Source organism: Xyrauchen texanus, chromosome 28, assembly GCF_025860055.1.
Source record: "Xyrauchen texanus isolate HMW12.3.18 chromosome 28, RBS_HiC_50CHRs, whole genome shotgun sequence".
NCBI lineage: Eukaryota > Metazoa > Chordata > Actinopteri > Cypriniformes > Catostomidae > Xyrauchen > Xyrauchen texanus.
Genome location: NC_068303.1, coordinates 21,940,773 through 21,965,171, shown reverse-complemented (window position 1 = coordinate 21,965,171; position 24,399 = coordinate 21,940,773). Strand labels below are relative to the sequence as shown.

Below are 24,399 nucleotides of genomic sequence, written 5' to 3'. Positions count from 1 at the left end.
TAACTCTTTTGCAGTTAATTGTTATTTCTACCTCTTTCTAGTCACAGAGCACTTTATTTTGAGAGTTGTTTAAGTGAGAGAAGATCCTGTAACTTAGTGCAGTTTGGGGGAAATTGTAATGTTTAATAATTTATTTTATTATGAAAATAAAATGTTGCATTGAAGAAAGGTAGATTTTATTTGTATATGCGGTCAATAATAGTTCTTAGAAAGAAAATCGGAAAAAATCGGTATCAGCAGGTCACACTTGCAAAAAATCGGAATCGGCCAAGAAAATTGCAATCGGTGCATCTCTACCCAGAATGATTGTGAAATCAATTTCATGACACATTCTTTTGGAAATGTAGTGGTCAAATATGATATATCATGATAAACATGAGCTGGCAACATGAGTGAAAGCAACCCCTGGTGACTAGATGTGGGCGTGTCTTACAACTTCAGAAAGTTGAAAATTTTTTACTATGCAAATGAGTAGTGACATTCAGCAGCCTCAACCAAAAGGAGTGAAGATGTCAGTGGAGCTTACTCTACGTCATCTGTCTCTGAGATATAGGCCTCACGGGCAGGTAGGACAGAGAAGTAAGAGTGCCTTTGAGCATTTCACTATTCTATATGATTTTTCTGTAAACATCTACATGGATATAATAAAAATGTATTGAAAAAAACAAGGTTATTATAGTTAACTGAAACAATCTGAAATTCCAAAAAAATAAGCTAGAAAAACTACATTAAAACCATCATCATTGCTTCAAAAATAACAAACTAAATTGAAATGAACAAAATATTTTCAGTTTTAGTTTTTAATACTTTGACTTGTGAATGTTACAAAATTGTTTTGTTTAATTTAATGTCTCCATCATTTGGAAAACAAACATGCGTACTGGCAATGACTTTCATTTATGTGTGTGTGCCCATATTCGGTTTTGTGCTCAATGTTTCAAGAATTGTGGATGATCAATACCAACATAGTCATGAGGAATGCCACACACCTTACTGTACGTTCACACCAGAAGCAGCGAGCGTGTCAAAATTCGCTCTGGCTGCCCTGCCTTCGACGCTCAAGGACGCTCGTGGACGCTCTGACGTAGTTGAAATAGGCGGCAACGTTTGTTCAGAATGCTTTGTTTTGTGAACTATATTTAAAGGGGCCGCAATTTAAACATCCAGACATGTCGACCATTTACTTTTTGCCGACCTATCACAAGTAGCGTATATCCTCATGAACTCTTTAAAATGTGAAAATAAGAAATCGATCGATGGTAGTAAGTAATTAAAATTATAGTTGTTTGTTATAAAAAATAAAATTCATTTGTAATAATAACTGTGGTCTTGGTCATATATTACAGGGAAACCAGTCACGGCAATAATTCGTTTCTCCTCCATTTTATCTTCGGAACGAATGCTTGCTGGGAACCAAAGTTTACACGGTTATGTTCTCTAGACTTCGCTAGAGCGGAGCACTTCTATATTCCAATAGGTTGCCACCGAACCGCGTCACAGCTCATTACCATAATGTTGACTGCACTTGAACTTCCATCTGACGCCCACGCCGCCCAAGACTCGCCGAGAGACGCTGGCTGTCATTGAAAATGAATGACTTCCGGTGGATTTGACGCTCTCACCGCCTCTGGTGTGAACGTACGGTAAGAGTACTCAAGGCTGCTCCTGGATAACTGCAGAGCTCATGGAATGAGGAGCAGCGACATTCACCTCTAGGCCATTCTGGGGCTTCTTGTAAGCCAAAGAGATTACCTCCACAACCCAATGTTAAAACTTCTGCTTTGAGATGGGCACACCTCTCCTCACACCACCATAAAAGATAGATAGCTGATCAGACTTCCTGAGTAGGGTGGTAGCATCCACATACTATCTCAAGGCACGTACTGGACACAAGAGTTGAGCCCTCAAAGCCCAAGAGTCTGAAGAGGATTGAAAAGCAGCCAGGTCTATGCACTGATTAATAAAATGCGGTAGGAGGATTTTGGGAAGAAAAAATTGATTGGGCTGAAGGACAACCCCAGAGTCCTCCGGCAAACAACATAAACAAAACATGCTAACAGACAATGCATGCAGCTCACTCACTCGTTTAGTAGACACAATAGCCTTACAGAAAAAACATTTTAAGGGACAGACATTTATGCTCAGCATTCTGCAGAGGCTCAAATGGGGACAAGAACAGGAATGAAAGCACGAGTGGTAAATCCTATATGGGAAAACGGGGATTCCGGGCTGGTCTTGCACCCTTCAGAAAACTGCATACAAGCCTATGATATCTGAGAGAAGAACCACCAACTGGAATATGATGGCATAAATGACAGCTGTGTATTCTTTCAATGTGTAGGCTGCCTTGCCTTTATGCTGAAGTAAGCTCAAAACTCTAGGCAACTCACATCTTGGAGGATCACCTGCCACTCCATGCACAATGAGGAAAAAAGGTGTTTGACGCACTGCTTAGAGCTGCCATATGGAAGTAGCCCTAGCACTAGAAATAGTATTAATGACCGCAGGCTCACAATCATCTATAAGAGAATTGGACCCAGAAGCCAAACCCAAAGCTGCATGCAAGCTGGGTATGAGTACTAGATGCAGCTGTCCAACTGGGAGAGAAGATCAATCCTGAGGGGAAGTTGCCATAGACTGCCTGCTAAAAGTTTCAGCCGCAGAAGGAACCAAGGCCTGGCCTGCTACCATGGTACAACCAGGAGCACTCTGTGATTGTACAGAAAGATCCTGTGGAATGTTTCCCACAACAATGGAATAGGAGGGAATGCATAAAGCAGGCAGTTCGGGCATTTGTGAGACAGTGTATATTGACCCAGGAGGGGCTTGACACCTCCGTCTTCACAAACGACAATGAGTGGTTGCCTCTGATGCGAAAAGATCCACCTCTGCCTTGCCGAACTGCTGCCAAATACCCTGCACTACCTCCAGATGGAGCATCCACTCTCCCGGGTGAACCAGCCCCTAGAGAGGGCATCTGCTATCTGGTTGGTTGACCCCAGAAGATGAACTGCTCTCAATGATGCAATTTGGGGCAGACAAGTTTTTAAGGATCGTGTGAGTGAGTTGTAGAGACTTGCGGCAAGGTACCTCCACAGACTGTTGATAAGGTGGCAGAAAGCATCCTGAACAACACAAGACCTTTGTGAGGCCTGTGAATGCTGGTAAGGGGGTTGATGGGAGCTTTGTTCTGGCATCGCATATCAATGGCGAGCCTGAGCGGTCAGCATCCTATAAGGTAGGATTTTGCTGTACCAGTGTCAGCTGACGAGAAGCCTCAGACAATTTCACCATCTCCAACAGTTCTGGGACGTTCAGTCCAACGAGGTGACCAGGAACAATTGGGTGGTCCCATAAGGTTTTTTGCAGTCCTCAGGCAGCCTTGCTTGGGCAAGCAACACTTGACGTCAAGCTGACAGAAGTGTGGCGGTCAGCGTGCCCAGCTCGCGGGCCACATGACCCATAGCCAGCAGAGCCGTCTACAGGAATTGAGGAACAGAGAGGTCAATGTAACCTGCCCACAGTGTATTAGAAATGGCAAATAGTAGCTGGCAGATCTGTATTTTCTGCATGTGTTATGCAAGTGACAGACTCGTATGTGACACTCGTACACACAGTGAATCTGTGCAGCCGCACTGTGCACTGGGAAAGTGTACATTGCCTTGCAAAGCCTCGTCGGGTGATACCACCAAGGTTGCGACAGGTTGTTAAATTTCAGGCTTGCGGCCCACGCCAATAGCATCTGCCTCCACCATGGGTGCTAGGGTACCAGCCGTCTTTGACCATCGCGTAGGAGCACCACATCCTGCGAGCGCATTAGAAAGTTACACCACAAAGTCCTTACATGGTGGCATAATAAAAGAAGAAAAAAAGATACTGTACTGGGCAGGTTGAACAGGTGGTTCATCAAGCCCTAGCCGAGCAACTGCCATCTGGAGTACAGCCAGAAGATAAAAGAGCATGTCTTGATGACTGAACTAAATCCCCAATAGAGCCACCTGCCACTGACAGACCAGCAAGAGCATCCTGGGCGGAAGGGTGAACGGCAGTATCATCCAACTTGACATCGTCTAGAACAGGGGTTCTCAACCTTTTGCAAGCTGGGCCCCCCCAAAGCTGGTTCATTGCAGTTGGGGCCCCAGTGCGCCCCGCCCCATGCTTTATTGTTGTTATTATTATTATAATAACAACAATAAATTTTAGATCATCGGGTTAACGAATTAATGCACTTTGCACTGCTGTTGTTTATATAAAAACAATCTCCACTGCAGAATGTACATTTTCAGCAACAAGAAAACTAATTCCTTGTCAAATTAGTATGATATCTTAGGTTCACCACCATTATGTCTCATCTGTAATAAAATTATCTAAAGATATGGTCAGACGTGCAGAACACCAATAATGGAACACACACTAGTGGCTTCACAGTACAGAGACTTGCGACTTCAAGCAAAATTGTCACTGTATGTGTGACAGGCCTCTAGTCAGAGGTAGGCAGAATTATAATTTTAGGGGAGGGTGCATTCTCATTCTAGAGAGTATATAATTGGACATTAATTTGGACACACTTTTGAGTGTAAGACGAGTCATCAATATTTTTGGTCTGGTGGCTCGGAAAAGAAACACTGTAAATATTTAATGCATATATCTGCCAAAATGTAATTGTCACTTTTGATAGTAACATAGCATATAGATGGCCTCAAAGCTAACAGAAATGCAATAAAAGCCAGACAACTTCAATTCTGTCATTCATCCTTAAAATCTTAACAGCATTCTTTCACTTTGTGCGCTTACGTTTATGTGACTGTCTGATAGAGAGTAGATGAGTCTTCCAGGTGGTGAACTCTGTAAGGCATGACTCCACCTCTGTCCTTACAGCCTGAAGACCACGGATGAGGGCAGGTTGTGTATGGAGGACAGGGACCCCATCAGGAATAAAGAGTTGTTCTAGAGCTGGCAGCTGGGCCACCACAGCACACAACCGGTCCAGAGAGGAACAGCAAAGCATGAAGTGATCCCTGTGTGGAGGAGAAAGAAGATTCATGTTGAGATAGAAACATGGTTGACACTGTAAATCAAAGGTGGATGGATTTAGACACTGAACTTTGCACATGGTCCAAGAACCTCCATAAGTTACAGACTATGTGAATGGAATTGAGTTACACAGTTAAAAATTCAATGTTAAGCTCAATTAATATGTTTGTTTTTAATATCACGAGTGTCTGGGCACAAGATGTATTCAATGAAAAAACAAAACAAAAAAACAATATTAAGAAAACAAAACACCAACATTAGCCCTACACTAATGGTATAGAAGCCCTCCTGGGGAACTGACATGCTTTCTTTCATTGTGACCTGTGTGTCTCTGACTCACCAGCTATGGATTACTCTTTCTGTGGATTCCTGAGCCAATCCATCCAGCTTTTCTTTCAGGTCTTTCACCTCCTTCATTAGGTTCTCCACTCGCTGCTCGACCTCCTTCCATGCCTGCTCCCCCCTCCTCATCAAACACACTTGTGGCTGGATGTGTGGGGCCAGGGGAGAAGGGTGGCTCAGTGTGGCTTGCCCTTGCACGACTTCCCCCTCCCTGGCCTGAGTGTGGGCTGCAGAAGACCCTTCAGGACAGCACTGAAGGATCCATGAGAGCTGTTGGAGAGCGACAGAACAGTGGAGGGCTGAAGACTGAGCCTTGGTGATCCAGTGGTGGAGAGGCTCCTGAGGAGGCAAACCGCTGGTGTCGTCTTCAGACATGTGGGACTGAATGCTCTGGACACTGTCTATCAGCTTCCTGTAGTTTTAGATGGAAAAAAATTATAATTGAATAAGAGAGAGCTGGCACATTGGTGTGTATCTAATGGATTTTGTTTATTCTATTTTACCATCTCTATTTTATTAGTTTTTCAACATTTTGGAAACATTTTATATTTATAAAAAATTAACAAATCCATGTATTCAATCAATAAATATAATAATATATTGCATATATTATTTGTTGTTACATGTTTATTGTTTAATAACATCATTTGAACTATTTACAGAGATTTACATTTATTTGCTGAACACGAGTTAAAAAAACGGTAGTGTCTAAGAAAGCTGGGCATTTCTGTAAACAGCATCTGTAAATGAGAACAGCATTAACTAATATATGCTATAATTGATTAGAATTAAATGTTTCTTTTTTTTTGTTGGAACAGAAAGGTTAAAATAGATTATTAAATGACAAATGTGCCACATCGATCTCTTTAGACACACAGAAAGAGGCAACCCAAACTTTAACGCAACATGCAGTGAAAGGATCTCACTACACAATCACTGTTAAGTGAAATCGGTAGTTACAAACGTATCTGTGATTCTGTGAATTCCAGATGACTGCCAGAACAGCAGTTCTTAAGCACAGTTTGATAATCTCTGCTTTGACAGAGCAGCACCCTTCCGCACACCACCATAACAAACAAATAGCTGATCTGTCTGTCCAAGGTGGGCAGTAGCATCCACATAACACCTCTAAGCTCACACACAAAGGGTGAGACCTTAGATCATAAGACTGAGATGAACACTGAAATGCAGAAAGATCTATAGACTGATTTACAAACTGAGGAATAAGGACTTTTGAAATAAAAGATGGGATTGCCCAAAGGACAACTCCGGATCCATCTGGCAACCAATGCATTCATAATTCACTAACAGACAATGAATGCAACTCTCCAACTCGTTTTACCAAAGCTATATCCAACAGAAAATGTTTTCAAGGATCTCCGCTTAAGGTCACTATTCTGCAAAGGCTCAAATGGGGGTGAGCAGAGACAGCACAGGTAAAAAAAAATAAAAAATCCCATACTTGAAAATGAGGATTGCAGGCTGGCCTTAAATGCATTGCACCCTTTAAAAACTGCCAACAGGAGTATGGGAAACCAAGGGAAGTAGCACTAACAGGAAGACAAGCTGAAATGGCAACAATATATACCTTCAATGTAGTTTTGTCAGCATCCAAAATATATTGCAAGAAAGTCAAAACCCTTGAATCCTCACAGTGTATAGGATCAACCCTACAGTCTCTGCACCACGACGAGAAGAGATTCCAACGCGAAGCTTAGAGCAGATGCGTAGAGGCAGCATCATAGTGTGAACAACAGCAGGTTCACAATTAAGTTAGAAGAGGGCTGGACCTAGAGGCCAAACCCAAAGCTGCAGGCAGGATGTATCCAGGTGCCAAAAACAGCCGTCAGGCTGTAAGCGGAGATCCCTCCTGCGGGGAAGCTGCCATGGACTGCTAGGTGGTACTAGGATCACTATGTGGTTAAACAGGAAGATTCTGTGTACTGTCTTCCATAACAGCATAAAAAGGAGGGAATGCATATAGAAGGCAGTTCAGCCATTTGTGAGACATGGTGTCCTGATCCAACGGGCTGGTTATCTCTGCAAGGACAAAACCACAAGCAACAGTGGAGTTGTTGTCTCCGAAGCAAAAATATCAACTTCTGATATTACCAAACTGCTGCAAAATGCTCTGCACTACATCCGGGTGAAGCCTCCATTGCCCCAGATGGAGAAGATTTCTGAAGAGATCATCAGTTACCCATTTTTTTTCCCCCAGTAGGTGAACTGTCCTCAACGATGCAAGCAGAGATTGCCACCAGGTGAGAATCTTGCAAGTGAGAAGGAAGGACCTGAGGGATTTTGTTCCATCTCAACCATCAGGGCAGCACACTGTCGAGATGCTGTCTGACCAAACGAGCATGTGGCAGCCTGCCAGGACTGGTAAGAAATATTGTAGAGATTGGCGAACTGCACATAGCTCCAAGTAGGTTGATGTGGTCTGTGGACTGATCCAGAGTCCAATGGCTACACATGCCCATTTGATTCCATGTTTCCCCCATGGTGGCCGCATGTTGCTTTAATGGCCAGATGTCTTGGACTGAATGTGAACTTTAAATTCATGTGAAACTGAAGTTTAAACACACAAATTCTAAAATATACAGCATCTCACAAAAGTGAGTACATCCCTCACATTTTTGTAAACATTTGATTATATCTTTTCATGTGACAACACTGAAGAAATGACACTTTGCTACAATGTAAAGTAGTGAGTGTACAGCTTGTGTAACAGTGTAAATTTGCTGTCCCCTCAAAATAACTCAACACACAGCCATTAATGTCTAAATCGCTGGCAACAAAAGTGAGTACACCCCTAAGTGAAAATGTACAAATTGGGCCCAATTAGTGGGTCATGTGACTCATTAGTGTTACAAGGTCTCAGATGTGAATGGGGAGCAGGTGTGTTAAATTTGGTGTCATCGCTCTCACACTCCTTCATCACTGGTCACTGGAAGTTCAACATGGCACCTCATGGCAAAGAACTCTGAGGATCTGAAAAAAGAAATGTTGCTCTACATAAAGATGGCCTAGGCTATAAGAAGATTGCCAAGACTCTGACACTGAGCTGCAGCACAGTGCTCAAGACCATACAGCGGTTAACAGGACAGGTTCCACTCAGAACAGGCCTCGCTATGGTCGACCAAAGAAGTTGAGTGCACGTGCTCAGCGTCATATCCAGAGGTTATCTTTGGGAAATAGACATACGAGTGCTGCCGGCATTGCTGCAGAGTGGGGTGGGGGGGGTCAGCCTGTCAGTGCTCAGACCATATGCCGCACACTGCCTCAAATTGGTCTGCATGGCTGTCGTCCCAGAAGGAAGCCTCTTCTAAAGATGATTCACAAGAAAGCCCACAAACAGTTTGCTGAAGACAAGCAGACTAAGGATATGGATTACTGGAACCATGTCCAGTGGTCTGATGAGAACAAGATAAACTTATTTGGTTCAGATGGTGTCAAGCGTGTATGGCGGAAACCAGGTGAGGAGTACAAAGACAAGTGTGTCTTGCCTACAGTCAAGCATGTTGGTGGGAGTGTCATGGTCTGGGCTGCATGAGTGCTGTGACATACCGAAGCAGACTGGGCATGTCACAGCACTCATGAGACTCATGCAGTATTCCAGCATGATAACGACCCCAAACACACCTCCAAGACGACCATTGCCTTGATAAAGAAGCTGAGGGTGAAGGTGACGGAGTGGCCGAGCATCTATGGGGCAACCTCAAACGGAAGGTGGAGCACAAGGTCTCTAACATCCACCAGCTCCGTGATGTCATCATGGAGGAGTGGAAGAGGCCTCCAGTGGCAACCTGTGAAGCTCTGGTGAACTGCATGCCCAAGAGGGTTAAAGCAGTGCTGGAAAATAATGGTAGCCACACAAAATATTGACACTTTGGGCCCAATTTGGACATTTTCCACTTAGGAGTGTACTCACTTTTGTTGCCAGCAGTTTAGACATTAATGGCTGTGTGTTATGCAGAGTTATTTTGAGGGGACAGCAAATTTACACTGTTATACAAGCTGTACACTAACTACTTTACATTGTAGCAAAGTGTCATTTCATTTCTTCAGTGTTGTCACATCAAATATTTAATTTGATTAAACAAAAATGTGAGGGGTGTACTCACTTTTGTTAGATACTGTAACAGATGAATTCGATCTACAAGACTCATATCCATCAAAAAAGCTACATTAAATCAGCTGTTTGGCAGCATTTATATGACTGACTGAAGACGACGGATGTAAAAAACACATCCTACAAATGGGACAGGATGCCAACAACAAACTAGTACATTTAATTTTTTTATAGCTGTGGTGAATTTAAAGTGACTAAATAAAAATGGCACTTTTTGTAATGTTAAAGCATGCTGACAGCGCAAGGTCCACTTGCGTGTAGTTACTATCAGCGAGTAAACTGAAAAGTTGCATCTAAATCGTCCTCATTATTTAAAGCATTGCTTCACCACATTCAACTATAAATGTCCATTATAGTCATGGTAGGACTTTAAATCACCTGCAGTAAGCAATGTACCTGTTATTATGCATAAACCCAAAGGTTTATTTGTGAAATGCTGTGTACAGTATTTTTATAGTGTCTGCCGATTCTTTATATAGACTGTGCGCAACATCCGAAAGCGAAGAGTTTTCAGGAACAAATTTAAACCCCTTAAATCTAGAACTGGGCAGAAACCACAGACCCTCTTCGGAACCAGGAAGTCGGAACAGAAACTGTCCCTCTGATTGAGGGGATGAATCTTTTCTATGGCTCCTTTCTTTAACAGCGAACAAATCTCCAAAGAGAGAGCATTGAACAAACTGCATCCCTGACAACTGTAGGGATGACTCCTGAAAATTTGGGTGGCTGGCATCAGAACTGTAGAGCATAAACCCTGTTTAGGGTTGTCAGAACCCAAGGGTCTGATGTTGTGGCTCTCCAGTAATCCAACTTATGTAGAAAGAAATTACCAACAGCCGGACCCACTACCTCAAGCTTTATGTGAATGGCTTTTAGTTGTAGCTGGGGGGGCAATGACACAGCCCACCGGATGCATGTCAATGAGGAGGTCAATAGCCCAGAGCAATCTCAGTGACCCGAGGTGTCTGTGGGGCTGAGGAGTATGGTGTTGACGGACACGCTGCTCTGGTGTTGAAAAATGGTGGCGAGCCTGAGCATTGTATGAAATATGGCTTAACTTGCTAAGTTCTGTAAACCGTTCCAGTGAAATCATTAACATTGGTGTAGCAGATGGTTGTATTTAGATTTTTGACAGCATTAAATATTACTGATTGAAAATCCCAACAGATAGCCGCGATCTTCCAAACTTAGTGAGTAACTGGTCAAAAATCACCTTACAGAATAAAACAATGCACAAAATAAGATGATAGTGTCAGAAAAGTTAACAAAGTTGGCAAAAATAACAATTTATTGAATCCCAACAGATAGCCGCGATGTTCCAAACTTTGTGAGTAACTGGTCAAAAATCCCCTTACAGAATAAAACAATGCACAAAATAAGATGACAACAGTGTCAAAAAAGTTAACAAAGTTGGCAAATATAACAATTTACTGAGATCAGCTGCAGAGGATTCCGGCAAATCAAGTTTTTTTACGGAAGTACTCCTTGCTGCAGATGGTAGCTACTGTTGTTGTTGTTGATGTTTGGGACAAAACATTATCCCACCCTCCATCCCCTGATGTTGGTTCCTGTGTAGAGACCAGAAAGCTTTTGGGGCTGGTGTGGAATCAGGTTTCGGCCCCAGAATGGCCTTTTCTGTGGTGCAAATGCACTCCACACCAGGAACCCGCACCTGAACCATGTCGGTGGAAAAGGGCTAGTAGTGTTCTCCGCACGGGTTATGTAGGTGATTTTTTTTTTAAGTGAATCCGCACATCTACATTGTGCACTAGGACAGCGAATATTACCTTGTAGTGGCTCGACAGGAGATACTAACAAAGCTGCAACAGCTGGTTCTATCTCTGGCACGTGCCCCGCATTAATAGAATCAGCTTCAGACATAGACGCTAGAGTACGACCAGTCCTTGAATGCTGTTTAGGGGCACCCGAACCCATAAGTGCATTAGAACATTTTACCAAGAAATCCTTACATGGCGGCATAACAAATTACTTTGACGTAGAAGGCTGCCTAAAGAAAACATTGGACTGAACAGCCTGGGCATGTGTCTTATTGAGGCCCAGCCGGGCCACTGCCATCTGGAGCACATCCAGTGTCATCAGAAGAGGATGAAGCATTCACTGATTTATGAACAGAACCTCGACTAGAACAATCTACCAATGTCAAATTACCAACAAAGCGTTCACAGTAACATCATCCAACTCTACACGATCACGGATCCTTGAACTGTGCTCAATTTTCAATGTAATTTCTACCACCAGGGCTTGAGTAATGGGTTGAAGTGATTGGAGACGCTTCATTTCCGCCATTTCAGAAGAGAGATCAGCAACTGTTTTAGATAGAAAATGACCAGTCAAACTGTCGCTTTTAGCTGTAGACTTCTTTGTTGGGGGGTGCGTCGGCTGCTGCAGTAGCCCATGTTTCTGAACACATGGTGGAGTTAGCTGTGCTGCTCATTGTAGTGGAGGGTTGTGCATAGAGTAAAAGGTCGATCTTGGGATTTAAGAATCGATATCAACATTGTTCAAACGAAGATTGCAATGCATCAGAAAATCGATAATTTTACCTACCCCTAATTCTGGCACTATAAAAACAATGCTCTGATTGATTTTGTTTCACTATCACTGTAAAATGTGAGGAAGGACAGTACCTGAGCTGGACCCAGTGCTCTGTGAGTCCAGAGAGTCTTTGTCTTTGTCTCAGCAACAGTTTGAAAAGGTGAGAGGAGAAACCTCGACAGCGCTCTACATTTCCCAGTCCCAGCTCCTATAGGACAGAGCAAGAATTAAAAATACAACAAATCACTAACTTCAGCAGTCTGAAGACTACATAAAACTAGCAAAGTTCAACTAACATTAACATCAAAGCAGACACTTAATCTTGCTGATTATATTGGAGCTCCTCATCAAAATTAATTTAAGGCCCTCACCTTAACAGAACTTTGTAATGCTGTCAGCATGGCATTGCGCCTGGCCCAGGACCGATAGAAATACTTTTCACAGCCCTCCCATGCATTCGTAATCTCCGAAAATAACCTGTAAACAATAATAACCATCAAAATCAGACTATGAACGTCAGTTCTCAGACAGACACTTGTGTGTAGATGGTTACATACGTGTGCTCTGTGTTGTCCTGAGTCTTTACTGCAGACAAAGCTGTCTTCATCTCAATTGGCTGCAGACTCAACGTCTCCTCTGGGTCTGCTGTACGACCCCATGTCAAACCTTTACGGTATGACAGACCTAGACAGACACAAAACAAAAAATTAAATGAAATTTTTGACCATCACTTTGAATCTCTAAATATTTTAACAAAGCGTAGCATCTCAGTGGAATGTGTTGAATCCGACTGACCGATCTGTGACAGCATCTTGAAGAGGTCAGCTAGTGCTCTCTGTTTCTGCCGGAGGATGTGTTTCACTTCTGCCTTCTGTTTCTCCTGCTCCATGCTGCGGTCCACCGTCAGGCTCTGCAGGGCCTGCACATTCCCAATGATCTCAGCTGCAACAAATTGGAGAGAATGTTGCATATATGGCTAGGGCTACTTCAAATGAGTCACAAACAATTTAGTTGTGGGTATTCCGGTGCAGTATTGAATTCTACCGGACTACAGCAGCAGTGCCCTTCTGCTTTTTATGTGTATTTCATTGGCTCTGTATTTGTACTCTGTACAATGACAAAGTTCAATCTTATCCAATGTTAGCTCTTGGCAGAAAGATTAACCTCACAAAAGGCAAAAAAGACAACATAAAACAGCATAATAAGATTAAAATTAGTACAACGTTAGCTCCTGATGAGGTTCTGAGGGCAAACAGTGATACCTGTAAACTGATCCAGGTCTTCAGATAGTTCAGGCAGAGACGTCTTTTTTATCAGCTGCACACATAACTTTTTCATCTTTCTTGTGAGGACAGGCAGACGGGCTTGAAGAGATGAGGGCTTTGTTTCAGATGGCAACTCCTCTGGACCATCAGCCTGCTACATAAAAATGTTTACAGTAAATGCCACTGCATTACAAAAACAGACACAATAGGGATCAAGATATGGGCAAGGGAGCTTAAATATGTTAGATAACCACATATTAGATGCACAGAAGTCAAATGTCTCATATGCAAAAGGAACACTCCAAAATTAAGATTAATATATATTTAACTTTTAAGTAAAATTTTAAATAGAATTCATCTTTGAACTTGGTTATTGTACCAGCAGATCTCTGCCCTTTCCAGGCAGGGCACCTCTCAGTGCCCGGTGAACCCTGTGTAGAGGAGTCTCTTCAGGCTGAGTATCCACCTCATCCATGCTGCTGTTACTGCCCTGCTCCACCAGACATGGAGTACACGGCTCCTTCAGTGCCGCCTCAAACTTCTTCACAAACTTAAACAAGGTCCTGACCACACGTACAACACAATTTCAAAACATTATTGGAAAACCATTATAGCCAGGTATTTTAGGTCCATTACCACTGGACTGTGTTAAATATACAGTACATCTGACAAAAACAGCAATAACACCTTGAATTAAGATTAATATAACATTTAGTAAAATCCCCCTCACCTGTGTGTTTTCTCCACTGACTGCTTGATGGACCAAAAACTGACATCATTCCACTTGGAAATTTTGACAAAGTCCTATATGAAACAAGATAAATGTATAATTAATTCATAAACAAAATCAAGACATCAAACTGTTCTGAAACTGAAGCAGTGACAGTATTGCTGGGCTTTAGTTTCACCTACTTTAAGTTCTTTCTCTATAGGAGACCTCAGCTGGGTGATTTTGCTCTGGACGCTCTCTGAGAACTGCGTGTAGTATTTATTGAGATTCCACAGCAAACTGCACAGCAAGTCTGTAAGGGTCACAGAAGAAGTCATTCATAAAACAATGACTGTGGCCTACAGTTTTAATTTTGTCATCACATTTCTTATACACAAAGTACCAAAGAAGTCTGTGTAAAACAAACTGCATCCCCATTCTATTCCCAGTTCTCTCTATGTGTGATATGAAAGCTGGAATCAAAGTCAACCCTTTTACAATATGAAATTAGTGTCCGCCTAATAACATGTGCAACCAACTAGTAGCAAATGGGGTCTTTAACAAGGGAATATTCTAATAACAAACTCATCACTAAACTGTTGTCACATAAGATTGCTTCAGTGTAAGAAGTCTCTTACCCTGTCCTTCCTGTTTGGGAGCCAGTAGGGTATGGCAGTGAAAACCAAGCAACATGGACAAGCGTGTATGAAACTCTCCAATGGTGGAACCTTCCATGAAGGCCTGTAAGGTGGTTGAAACTGAGGAGAGGGAAATATCTTCTTCACCGCCCTCTACTGGACAAGAACAAAAGTGATCAAAAGCACACTGATTAAATGTAATGTTTTGATATTGCTAATCAATAACTAATATTGAACACGAACAATTCAAACGAGAGGAAGATACGCTTTACAGATTATTTAGAGGTACAAATGTATAAAACAGTGCATACTCTTTAGATTACCATGTCTGGAGTCTGTCCTCTGCTCTTGTAGGTATTTCTCTATGAGCTGGTAAATGGAGAACCAGTGCTTTGTTGAACTCTCGGCATGGTGCTTCAGTGCATTATCCAGACTGTTTGACCAGCAGCTAGAGTACAAGATAGGGTAGTTGACATGTCATAACCTAATAAAATCTAACAGCATTATAATCACAGGTGTATCCCTCCAGTGCACAGTGATGCAATGCTGCAAATAGCAAACAAACAGAAACCAATAGAAGAACTTAAAGCTGAAACTTACTCAGAGCAAGGTTTAACTAAGTTGTTAATTTGTTTTTGATTGGATCCAAAGTGACTAACAGCCTTTTTATTCAGTACTTTTATTACAGCAATTTATTGCATGTACAACCTCCATGGAGTAACCTGAGGTCTTGTTGAAGGGCACAATGGTGACAGCACCAGGATCGGGTTTGAACCTACAACATTTTGATTACCAGATCTTCAACCACTATGCTATCAGGTGTAGAATTACCACTTACTTCAGCTCAAGTTTTCTCCACTGAATGATGAGCTGTGTAATGGCGTCTAGCTCATTCCTAAGAGACACAGAGCGGCTAGCATTGTTTTCCCAGTCCTGTGAGTAAAAGATTACAACAAAATTACAAATAAATCTAGACTTATATGATAACCCAGGGCATGCACAAATGGCTAATATACTAGACTAGTATGTAAATGATATAACCGCATGAGTTGGCTGTGTTACCTGTGCCTTGCTGAGCAGGATCTCCAGACCATTCAGAAACTTGGCAATAGGGCAGGACAGACTGAATGCCAATATCCTGTCTATCACCATGGTGATCTGAGATACATAAAAATTCACATTTAACACAATGAAATACCCAAAAGTATTGGGGGGGTTTATGCTCTATGAGTTTAAACATTAAAAGTATGACAGTGATGGACACTCTCACCTGAACAAGTGCAGGGTGGTCGGGCCAGTCATCCAGGCGCTGTCTCACGGCTTTACTCAATTGTTCCAATGCTGGCAGACAGAGCCGGGCCTGACTCATATTAGACTCTCTGTAGAAGTCATACGGAGGCTCACTCTGCAGGATCAGACAAGCTGGACCTCCAGAACCGGTCACTGTGTTCTGCAGCAGAGTGCTGAGTAGGAGCTGAGAACCCATCAATTTAGGGTCCACTTCACAGTCTGAGACAGAAAGAGACTATCGCTTTAAGACCCATTTACACTATTTAAAAATTCCTTAGCACCACAAAAGCTATATTTTTCATCCAAGAGCAGATATCTAAAGAAACTATAGACTTGAATTTCAAAATACATCAATAAAAATCTATTTTTAGTCTTTAATTGTTAGAAGTCATTCATTCAATAATGTTCAAATTCTTCAGTGTCCATACCCATTAGATTGTAGAAGCGGGCTATCAGTGGAGCTGTGATTTGATAGGATGAAACCAGTGCACTGATGTGATCTTTGGTGTGACTGGTTGGTGGGCTGGGCTGGTACCACAGCGACTGAGCGTATGACAGGCAGAGTCTCTGATGGACTTGAACAACTGTGCTCATGCTGCTGACCAATAGAAAGCTGCCCATCTCATTAGAATCCTCCATATCCACATCATCGTCATCCTCTATGATTATTGGCTGATCAAGACTAGGTTCTAAAGTGATGTCAGCAAAATCCTAGAGAAGAAAACAAAACATATACTTTACATAATGACAAGCATTGAGAGATATCCCATAGAAATGAAATACACACTTTATTGGCCCAAGAAAACTCGTTTTGATATGACTACTACGAAAGGTGAAATAAAACATGGAAATGTCTATTAACTTAATAAAACAAGCATACAATCAACTGTGAACTGTAGCTTAAGGCAGAAGAAAAGCATACTCATTATTTACCTTGTGGTAGGAGGGGAAAGAGCGTCTAAACTCCCTCTCCTCTTGCTGGTCCTCTGTAAGGCCCGTCCCATGCAGATGAGTGCGATTGCGGTACAGACTGGCTTCCATCTGCTCTTTTTCTCTCGCTCTCTTTTCCTGCTCATCCCATTCATTCACTATAGCCTGAACAAAATCATAACAACATCTTAACAAAATTGCTCCCAACAGTACTCTGCTAACATAAAAGTATTTTAGTGGAAGACTGAAATTAGATCATATAACAAAATATAATAATAATAATAATAATAAATATATATATATATATATATATATATATATATATATATATATATATATATATATATATGCAATAATTTTATAATGTTAATATATCAGAATATGTTGAACTTAGGGCTGTAAATCGATTATAAGTTTTAATCGATTTAATTACATGGTGTTCGATTAATTAATTGTGATTAATCACATATAATCGCATATACAAATATTAAGAAAGTCCTTAATATTTACAATAATTAAATATATAATGATGAAATAATTATCTTTAAATATATATATATATATATATATATATATATATATATATATATATATATATATATATATATATATATATATATATAGCATCTCGGGTGCGTTGCGTCATAAACATAAAATGTTTAGGTCACAGTGTCAAGTTAAAGACAGTTTAATACTTTCAACACATATTGAGATCCCTTAGTTCGCATTTGCGCTCCAAGTGTTTTGAACGTAACGCATGTTTGTGTTGTTTTGCCTACTGAAGTGTTTTCTTCACTGTATAAACTGCGCATTGCCCACACAGCTGAAATTTCAATAACTGCCCTCTGGAGTAAACAAGTGGTACTACAAGCTTGCATTTCTCAGGAATCTTATTACGGTTCGGGGGCATTGCGATTTATTACGTAAATGTTTTTAACGCGTTATTTTTTGTAAAATGAATCGCACTGAATTAACGAGTTAAATCGACAGCCCTAGTTGAAATGCGTATACATATTTATCTGTGTATAAATGTATATAGTGTACATTTATATGTGTACCTAAATTATAATTTAAATGGAGTTCACCCAAAAATTTACTTTCTCATCATTTACTCACCCTCATGTTATCCCAGATGTGTATGGCTTTCACATCACAAATGTGTATGATTTCAGAAGCGATATAATAGGTGTGGGTGAGATCTTTTTTACTTAAACTCTCCACTATCATGTTCACATTCTGAAAGTGGAGATCTATAGTAAAAAAGGATTGAAATATTTATGTTTCTGGGATGTGAAAATCGTACATCTGGGATGGCGTATTTGAGAGAATTTGAGAGAATTTTCATTTTTGGGTGCACTATCCTTTTTTAATTGTTAATTCAATGTATTCCAAAAAGTGCTGAAATTAAATTCTCAACCTGGCAAACGTGTCTGAAGAGTTTTCTCGTCTCTGCACTCAGATGTCCCGCACTCAGCGTGTGACTCTGGACATACAGCAGTGCATTGAGCAGCAACACAGTAGGATTTGGCACCACAAGGCTGACCTCTGCTGCCGGCAACTGCTTTCCCAGGCCCTTTAGCATCTGCATGCATTCCCTTGAGCACAGAAAGTCTGCACAAGCCAGATCAGAGGCCGCTGCTGGGCTTGGAAAAGCTAGCATGATGGAGACTAAGCGGGTTAGATCTGGGAGGGCAGTCCATGAGGAGGACACCTGGGAAGCCAGCAGTCGCATCCCATGCTGCACCTGCAGAATTGCGGCCCGCAGGGGCACCACCACATCGGGATAGAGTGGGTACTCCTCAACCAGCCGCTGTTCGAAACGCTGCTGTGAAGCCTGCCATACAGCTTCCTCCTTCAGCAGACCCTGAATGCCCAGCCTGGATTTTGACCCTGGGCTGTGCAAGGCTTTCAGGAGATGGGACAGCAGGTCACCAACTGCAGCTGGCTGACCAATGCTGCACAGGTAATGCTGGAGCTCCTGATACAGACGACCATACTGGGGGTCAGGAGGTCGGCAGGCCTGTTTACGGCTCTGTTCACAAATCTGCTCTTTTAACTGTTGCATACGGATCCATAAATACCTACAAAAAACACAAACAAAAGATTTCAACTTTTACTATGATTTGCAATTAGTAGTATTTTGAATCATAGGGGATGCTGGATGTTTTTATACCTGATACGAGGATGCTGGAAGTTGTCAGTAGTGCTGCTTTCCTCAAGCTCCGCACCTGTTAGCTGCTGGGAAGAGAGACTCCTCCCTCTCCACTCTTCCTGTAGCAAAGCAAGCTGAAAGAGACAGTAACTTTTAAAGGTGATGTGCATGTGGTTTAAGAGCTGTAATTTCACACTAACGTGTTTTATTTTTAGGGCTGGGCAACAAAACATTTCACAGTACATTTGTGATGATTTTCCTCTCAATATACATAAAAAAAAAATAACAGTTTGAATATCATTCACATCATGTCAATTTTGCGACTATTTATTTCATGGCTTGTGGATATGATAGTGCTAAGGCAGAGATGTATTAGCTTCTCTGATTTAAACTTCAGTAGCGTAAACATTGTTAGAGTTTATTACCATGTATTAGATCAAATTCTCTATTTCATTCTCCCTGTGACGCATGACATGTCTTTAGCTATAAAAACCCCTTAACATGTCAGCTCAATGTCCTTCAAATGAATGTACCTGAAATAATGGTTCAACCTAAATTATGGCCTTTTAAGCAATTTCAGATACAAAAACACTGGGATATATATTGAATATCTACAAAAGGCTGAAAAATATCAAGATATAAATGTTTTTAAAAATATATCGTACAGCCCTAATTACTCGCAACCACATACCTCCTCTTGTGCATAGCGGAGTTTATATGCTCTCTTCACAGCAGGGTCAAAAATTGTTTGTGGAGCCCAAACTTGGATTTGCAGCAGACCCATATTCACCCAGAAAACTCCAGACCGGGCAAGCTGGACTGAATCTTGTGCATGATTATGGACAAACTGTGTCAAGCATGTCACTAAGGTATCGAGGAATCCCTCTGGGAGCAAATTTTCAGGCAGGCCTTCTCTGAGGGCAGTTTGAATCTCCTGGGCAGCCCTGACTGGGTCAGGGCCTTCAGTCAGACTGTCACAGGATTCAGCATAGCTCTCCTGTAACCCTGGAGACAGCAACTCAGACAATGACTGCAGCTGTCTGCGTAGAACCAGGCCCTGCAACCTGCAGTCAGTTAATCTACAGACAATGAGAGAGAACGAACGAGAGACACAGGAATTCAAATCATATTTTAGAACAGAAGTGACTTGTATTTGTGAATTGTATCTACAATTAAACCTATTTACAATCTGTGTTACACATCTGTAACAAAGAACGTGAGTGATGTGGGTGCAATAAGGTCTCTCTACCTGAAGTCAGCAAGCTCAGGCATAGCCATATTATCCCAGATCACAGCACTTAGATCCTGCAGCTGCCCTGTTCTCTCTCTCCACTCACCCAAGGTCACCCTTGATGATGACAGGAAGAGTGAGCCTGATGGATCCCACCGGCCGGCAGTGTCAGTGCTGCTTAGAACTCCCAGCATACACCGGGACCACACTGCACGACTCAGCATGCCAGGACCCTTAACATCGAAAACATATTCCTCTATAACTCCACATCATAAGAAAGTTACATAGCAAGTATCGGTGAAGTCAACATTAGAATTTATTTCCGCATGTTTCATCAACACACACCCAGTTTTTTTCTTCTTCCCCTCAATGAAATGTCATAAAAATCTATCGTCAATTAGCTCTTCCTCCACACACACATACTTACTGTATCAGATGGTCCCAACAGTGATCTGGAGGTTTTGTGCTCCTCAGGGTTAAGTGGATTCCACTTTAGCCAGCGCTCAGGGTCAGAAGTCACACTGCCACTCCACAGTGCAGCCAGTGTCTCAGAGAGTAGCTCACACCACACTAATGGTAGCTCCTCCACAGGCTGGTGATGGAGTTACAACAGTGTTACAAGAAAGTTAAGATATGTGATAAATCTGAAAATCTTTTTTTTTTTTTTTCCATTTAAACCTGAAAATGAACTGATTTGATGGATATCATGACATATTTTTTTTTATAAATAATATGATATAATTTGTAATGAAACATTTTGTATTAAATTAGAAAAATGCAATACAGAGACATTTTTACTGTTAGTCTCAATGTATTGTGTGTGCAAAATAATATAAATGGGAAGTGAGGCTTTTTGACAGACCCGTTCTGTACCCAGCAGGAACCAGAGTGGCTGCAGCTGTCTGATGTTCATGGGGGTGGACTGCATGCAGAAACGCAGATGATTAGAGAGGGACCTGCACAGACCAGCTTCTGCCTTTTTATTGCCTCTGTAGAGCACAATATACAATACAAAGTGAATAAAACATTCTACACATTCTATAAAAGACAGTCTTATTAACAACTTTGAGTTACATGTTACAAAATCAACAACTGCCAATTTCATTAACTGTCTAAATGAACCGTTTTCAACAAGCATGAGCCGCAATATTGCTTATGGCTACATTGGATAATCAATAATAATTTGATGGAGAAATATCATCATACCGCGGTGTGACTGCAAGGTATAGTAGGTCTGTGGTGACTTTAATCTGATTGAGCAGGGCCAACTGCTCCAGTGCAGGCCACAGTTGAGCACGGCGTGCAAGCTGCAGTAACACATCCCTGTCTGGAGTGGCGCTGTCTCCCACATCCTCCTCACTATCTTCCAGCAGGCCACAGGAGGCCATGTGACCCTGCTGCTGATCCACACAGCTCACAAGCCTCTCCAGAACACCTACAAATATGACAGTGATAAAAAAAGGTTGTTGAAAACATTGGTAATAGAATAGTATATTCTGTGTGAATTCCAGCTTGGCCAAGCTGATGTTGAGCTGGCTTAGCTGGTTGGCCAGCTGTTCTCCCAGCCTGGCCTGCAGACAAGTGCCCAAAGCTCCTCAAAAACCAGCAAACCAGATCAGCCTAACCAGACAAGGAGATCAGCTTAGAATAGCAAACCAGCTTTAGCTGGTTTAAAAGTTTTTAAAACAGCAGGGTTACCTTAAACTTTACAACTAACTCAACCCTAAAACTGACTCAAAAACAGCTCTTTATGCCCAAGATGCTTATGCATTACAGAAAAGCAAGGTAACCTACTTGTGAAATTGACTGGTTTACCAGAGTTGTGAGGTTCCAGGAGAAGGTTGGCCTGGAGCACCAGACCCCAAGCTTCCAACAGAGCCTCCTTAGAGTCAATCCCCATGGCTACACCTCGGAGACGAGACACCTGTTTCCATAGCGATGTAAGGCTGTTGTCAAGGCGCAGGTCTCGAACATCCAAAGCTCTGCACAGCACTCGCAGACGGGCTGCACATTCGGCCACGGCCTCCAACTGCACAGAAAGGTTTTTGGGATTACATCATTTAGGTTGCTTGGGAAGAATGAACTCAAACTGAGTATTTCTGCTGGCCTTTCTTCGTGTAGTTTTTGGGCACTTGTCTCTTTATTTGTTTCAGAGAGATATACAGTGATCTCAATCAGTAATTGGACACCGAAGCCATTCTTAATATATGAATGTCTTTTCATTATTCAAACTGTTTTGTGTATGCTATAAATTGCCTAACCTTATAGGGTAGTGGTTTTCCTAGTGTCTTTTGGATGCCCTTCAGTGCAGAGGCCACAGCTACAGAGCTGGAGAGAGCATTCTGGATCGCTGTTGAGATTGTGTGTAGTTCCTGTTGCCCTCTAATACAAACATATACACATATAAACACAAACCCATATACAGAGAAACTTTGTAAATGTGAAAAAATGTGACTAAAATAGACTAAAAGGATAAAATTGATACCTAAACATGTCCATTAGCTACATCTAAATGTAAGGTAAAAATGTATATGAGAAAGTGTACATTTTAGGTTCTTTAACTCATCATCGTTTTTTGTAAGAAATTACCTATTTTCCATACTAGTTCATTGTAAATGGCCTGCGGTGTGACAAATGAATGTATAAAAGTCAAAATATTCTATGTAGTCTCTCAATTAATATGAGATCATAAAAGCATTCATTATAATTATAAAAGCATTAGCAAAACGCTGTTTAAAATATTTTTAGATTAACTATATCATGTCACACTGTAGGACATGTCAATTTTCCAGACCATTTCAAGTTAACAACCAAGTTACAAGTTGTTAACACCAAAGATTTAATAATACGTATAATGGATTTAATACATAAACTACTATGGTCATATTGCAGCTACAGAGAATATTTCATTAAGTATTTTTCATCATATATAAAAAAAGCATTACTCACTCATAGTCACTGTCCCCCATCAGAAGCAGAGGTAGCCGCATTATAAGGTTTTTGTGCACCCACTGCCAGTGCAGTGACAGCACACACACGCCTCGAGCATCCGCAGACAGAGAGTTACAAACAAGCCAGAAACGATCCCTCCACTGCAGAAGCTGCAAGATCTACACACACACAATCACGATGAACCATCAGCAGAACAGAGCAGCACTACTATAATGAAAGCGTTCTTTGAGTAATGGGGTTCTGACCTCAAACATGAGGTGATCAGAGATGTAGGGCTGTCCCGTCTGTACAGCTTGCAGTACAAATGAATCCCACAGGTCGAAGAACGAGCGCAGGTGGACCAACACTGGATGAGGCAAGTGACCGATGTCCACTGTCCCTTCAACGTGTAAATAAATATAATGAGATTATTAGTGGTGTGACACATTACCAGTCAGATGTTTGGACACTTTATTGAAATTATCTTGCCCATGATCTTAAAAACCTTGCTTAAATACTTAGTTTTGCTGACGAATATAAATGGTGCCCAAGTACAAATGTATTTACTAAACTACAATTTGAATAATTATTTTGTATTTTTTTATTTAATAAAATATGTTTGGACCATATGGGGAAAAAAAAAACACTGTACAACGAAAATGGGAACTCCTTCAATACCATTTAAAAAAGCCTCCCAGGTGGCACCTCAAAGGTAGTTGATAGATAATCTTTGATTTATGAATAATTTTAAATATTTTTGGTCACTACATAATTCTCATTTCTCTTACTCAACATTTTTTGGTTTAAAATGTATCTAAAATATGGAAAACAGTTATAAAGAACTAAAAAAAGTTACAAAAAAAAAACAAAAACATTTTACTGGTAGTGTAAGACCCAGGATTAAATGTTAATACATTTGTTAATAAATGTCATGTAATGTCAACAACAACATCAAAAAAAAAAAAAAAAAATACAAAAGGCTGTAATAGTTTGTGTGTGTAATTGGTTATGAATGTGTGTTTGTACCTTTAGAAAAGGCAGTTGCCAGTCTAAGAGCACTGTTATGAGGTGAGGTGTTTCCAACACTACTGTTAATAGCTGCTTTGTCCTCTCTGTCCATCAGCAATATGACTCTTCCAAAACAAAAAACATAGTCATTTCTATACAGCATTTTTTTTTTAACAATGTT

General features: G+C 41.2%; 1 protein-coding gene across 1 annotated transcript in view; it reads right to left on the bottom strand.

Moving 5' to 3' along the window:
* Positions 1–24,399, bottom strand: part of mdn1 (midasin AAA ATPase 1) — a 78,568-nt gene that overhangs the window by 11,440 nt on the left and 42,729 nt on the right. Inside the window, exons 52-80 of the mRNA XM_052096058.1 lie at positions 24,237–24,343; positions 23,477–23,610; positions 23,229–23,389; positions 22,541–22,661; positions 22,095–22,308; positions 21,486–21,714; positions 21,142–21,268; positions 20,707–20,871; positions 20,298–20,512; positions 19,740–20,127; positions 19,070–19,182; positions 18,314–18,977; positions 16,900–17,061; positions 16,395–16,677; positions 15,947–16,185; positions 15,739–15,834; positions 15,515–15,609; positions 15,000–15,124; positions 14,677–14,829; positions 14,242–14,351; positions 14,060–14,133; positions 13,709–13,892; positions 13,327–13,483; positions 12,860–13,006; positions 12,622–12,748; positions 12,436–12,541; positions 12,157–12,272; positions 5,375–5,788; positions 4,795–5,018 (exon numbers count right to left, since the gene is read on the bottom strand). Coding sequence (XP_051952018.1) covers positions 4,795–5,018; positions 5,375–5,788; positions 12,157–12,272; positions 12,436–12,541; positions 12,622–12,748; positions 12,860–13,006; positions 13,327–13,483; positions 13,709–13,892; positions 14,060–14,133; positions 14,242–14,351; positions 14,677–14,829; positions 15,000–15,124; positions 15,515–15,609; positions 15,739–15,834; positions 15,947–16,185; positions 16,395–16,677; positions 16,900–17,061; positions 18,314–18,977; positions 19,070–19,182; positions 19,740–20,127; positions 20,298–20,512; positions 20,707–20,871; positions 21,142–21,268; positions 21,486–21,714; positions 22,095–22,308; positions 22,541–22,661; positions 23,229–23,389; positions 23,477–23,610; positions 24,237–24,343 — 5,450 coding nt within the window. The remainder of the gene's footprint in view (positions 1–4,794; positions 5,019–5,374; positions 5,789–12,156; positions 12,273–12,435; positions 12,542–12,621; positions 12,749–12,859; positions 13,007–13,326; positions 13,484–13,708; positions 13,893–14,059; positions 14,134–14,241; positions 14,352–14,676; positions 14,830–14,999; positions 15,125–15,514; positions 15,610–15,738; positions 15,835–15,946; positions 16,186–16,394; positions 16,678–16,899; positions 17,062–18,313; positions 18,978–19,069; positions 19,183–19,739; positions 20,128–20,297; positions 20,513–20,706; positions 20,872–21,141; positions 21,269–21,485; positions 21,715–22,094; positions 22,309–22,540; positions 22,662–23,228; positions 23,390–23,476; positions 23,611–24,236; positions 24,344–24,399) is intronic.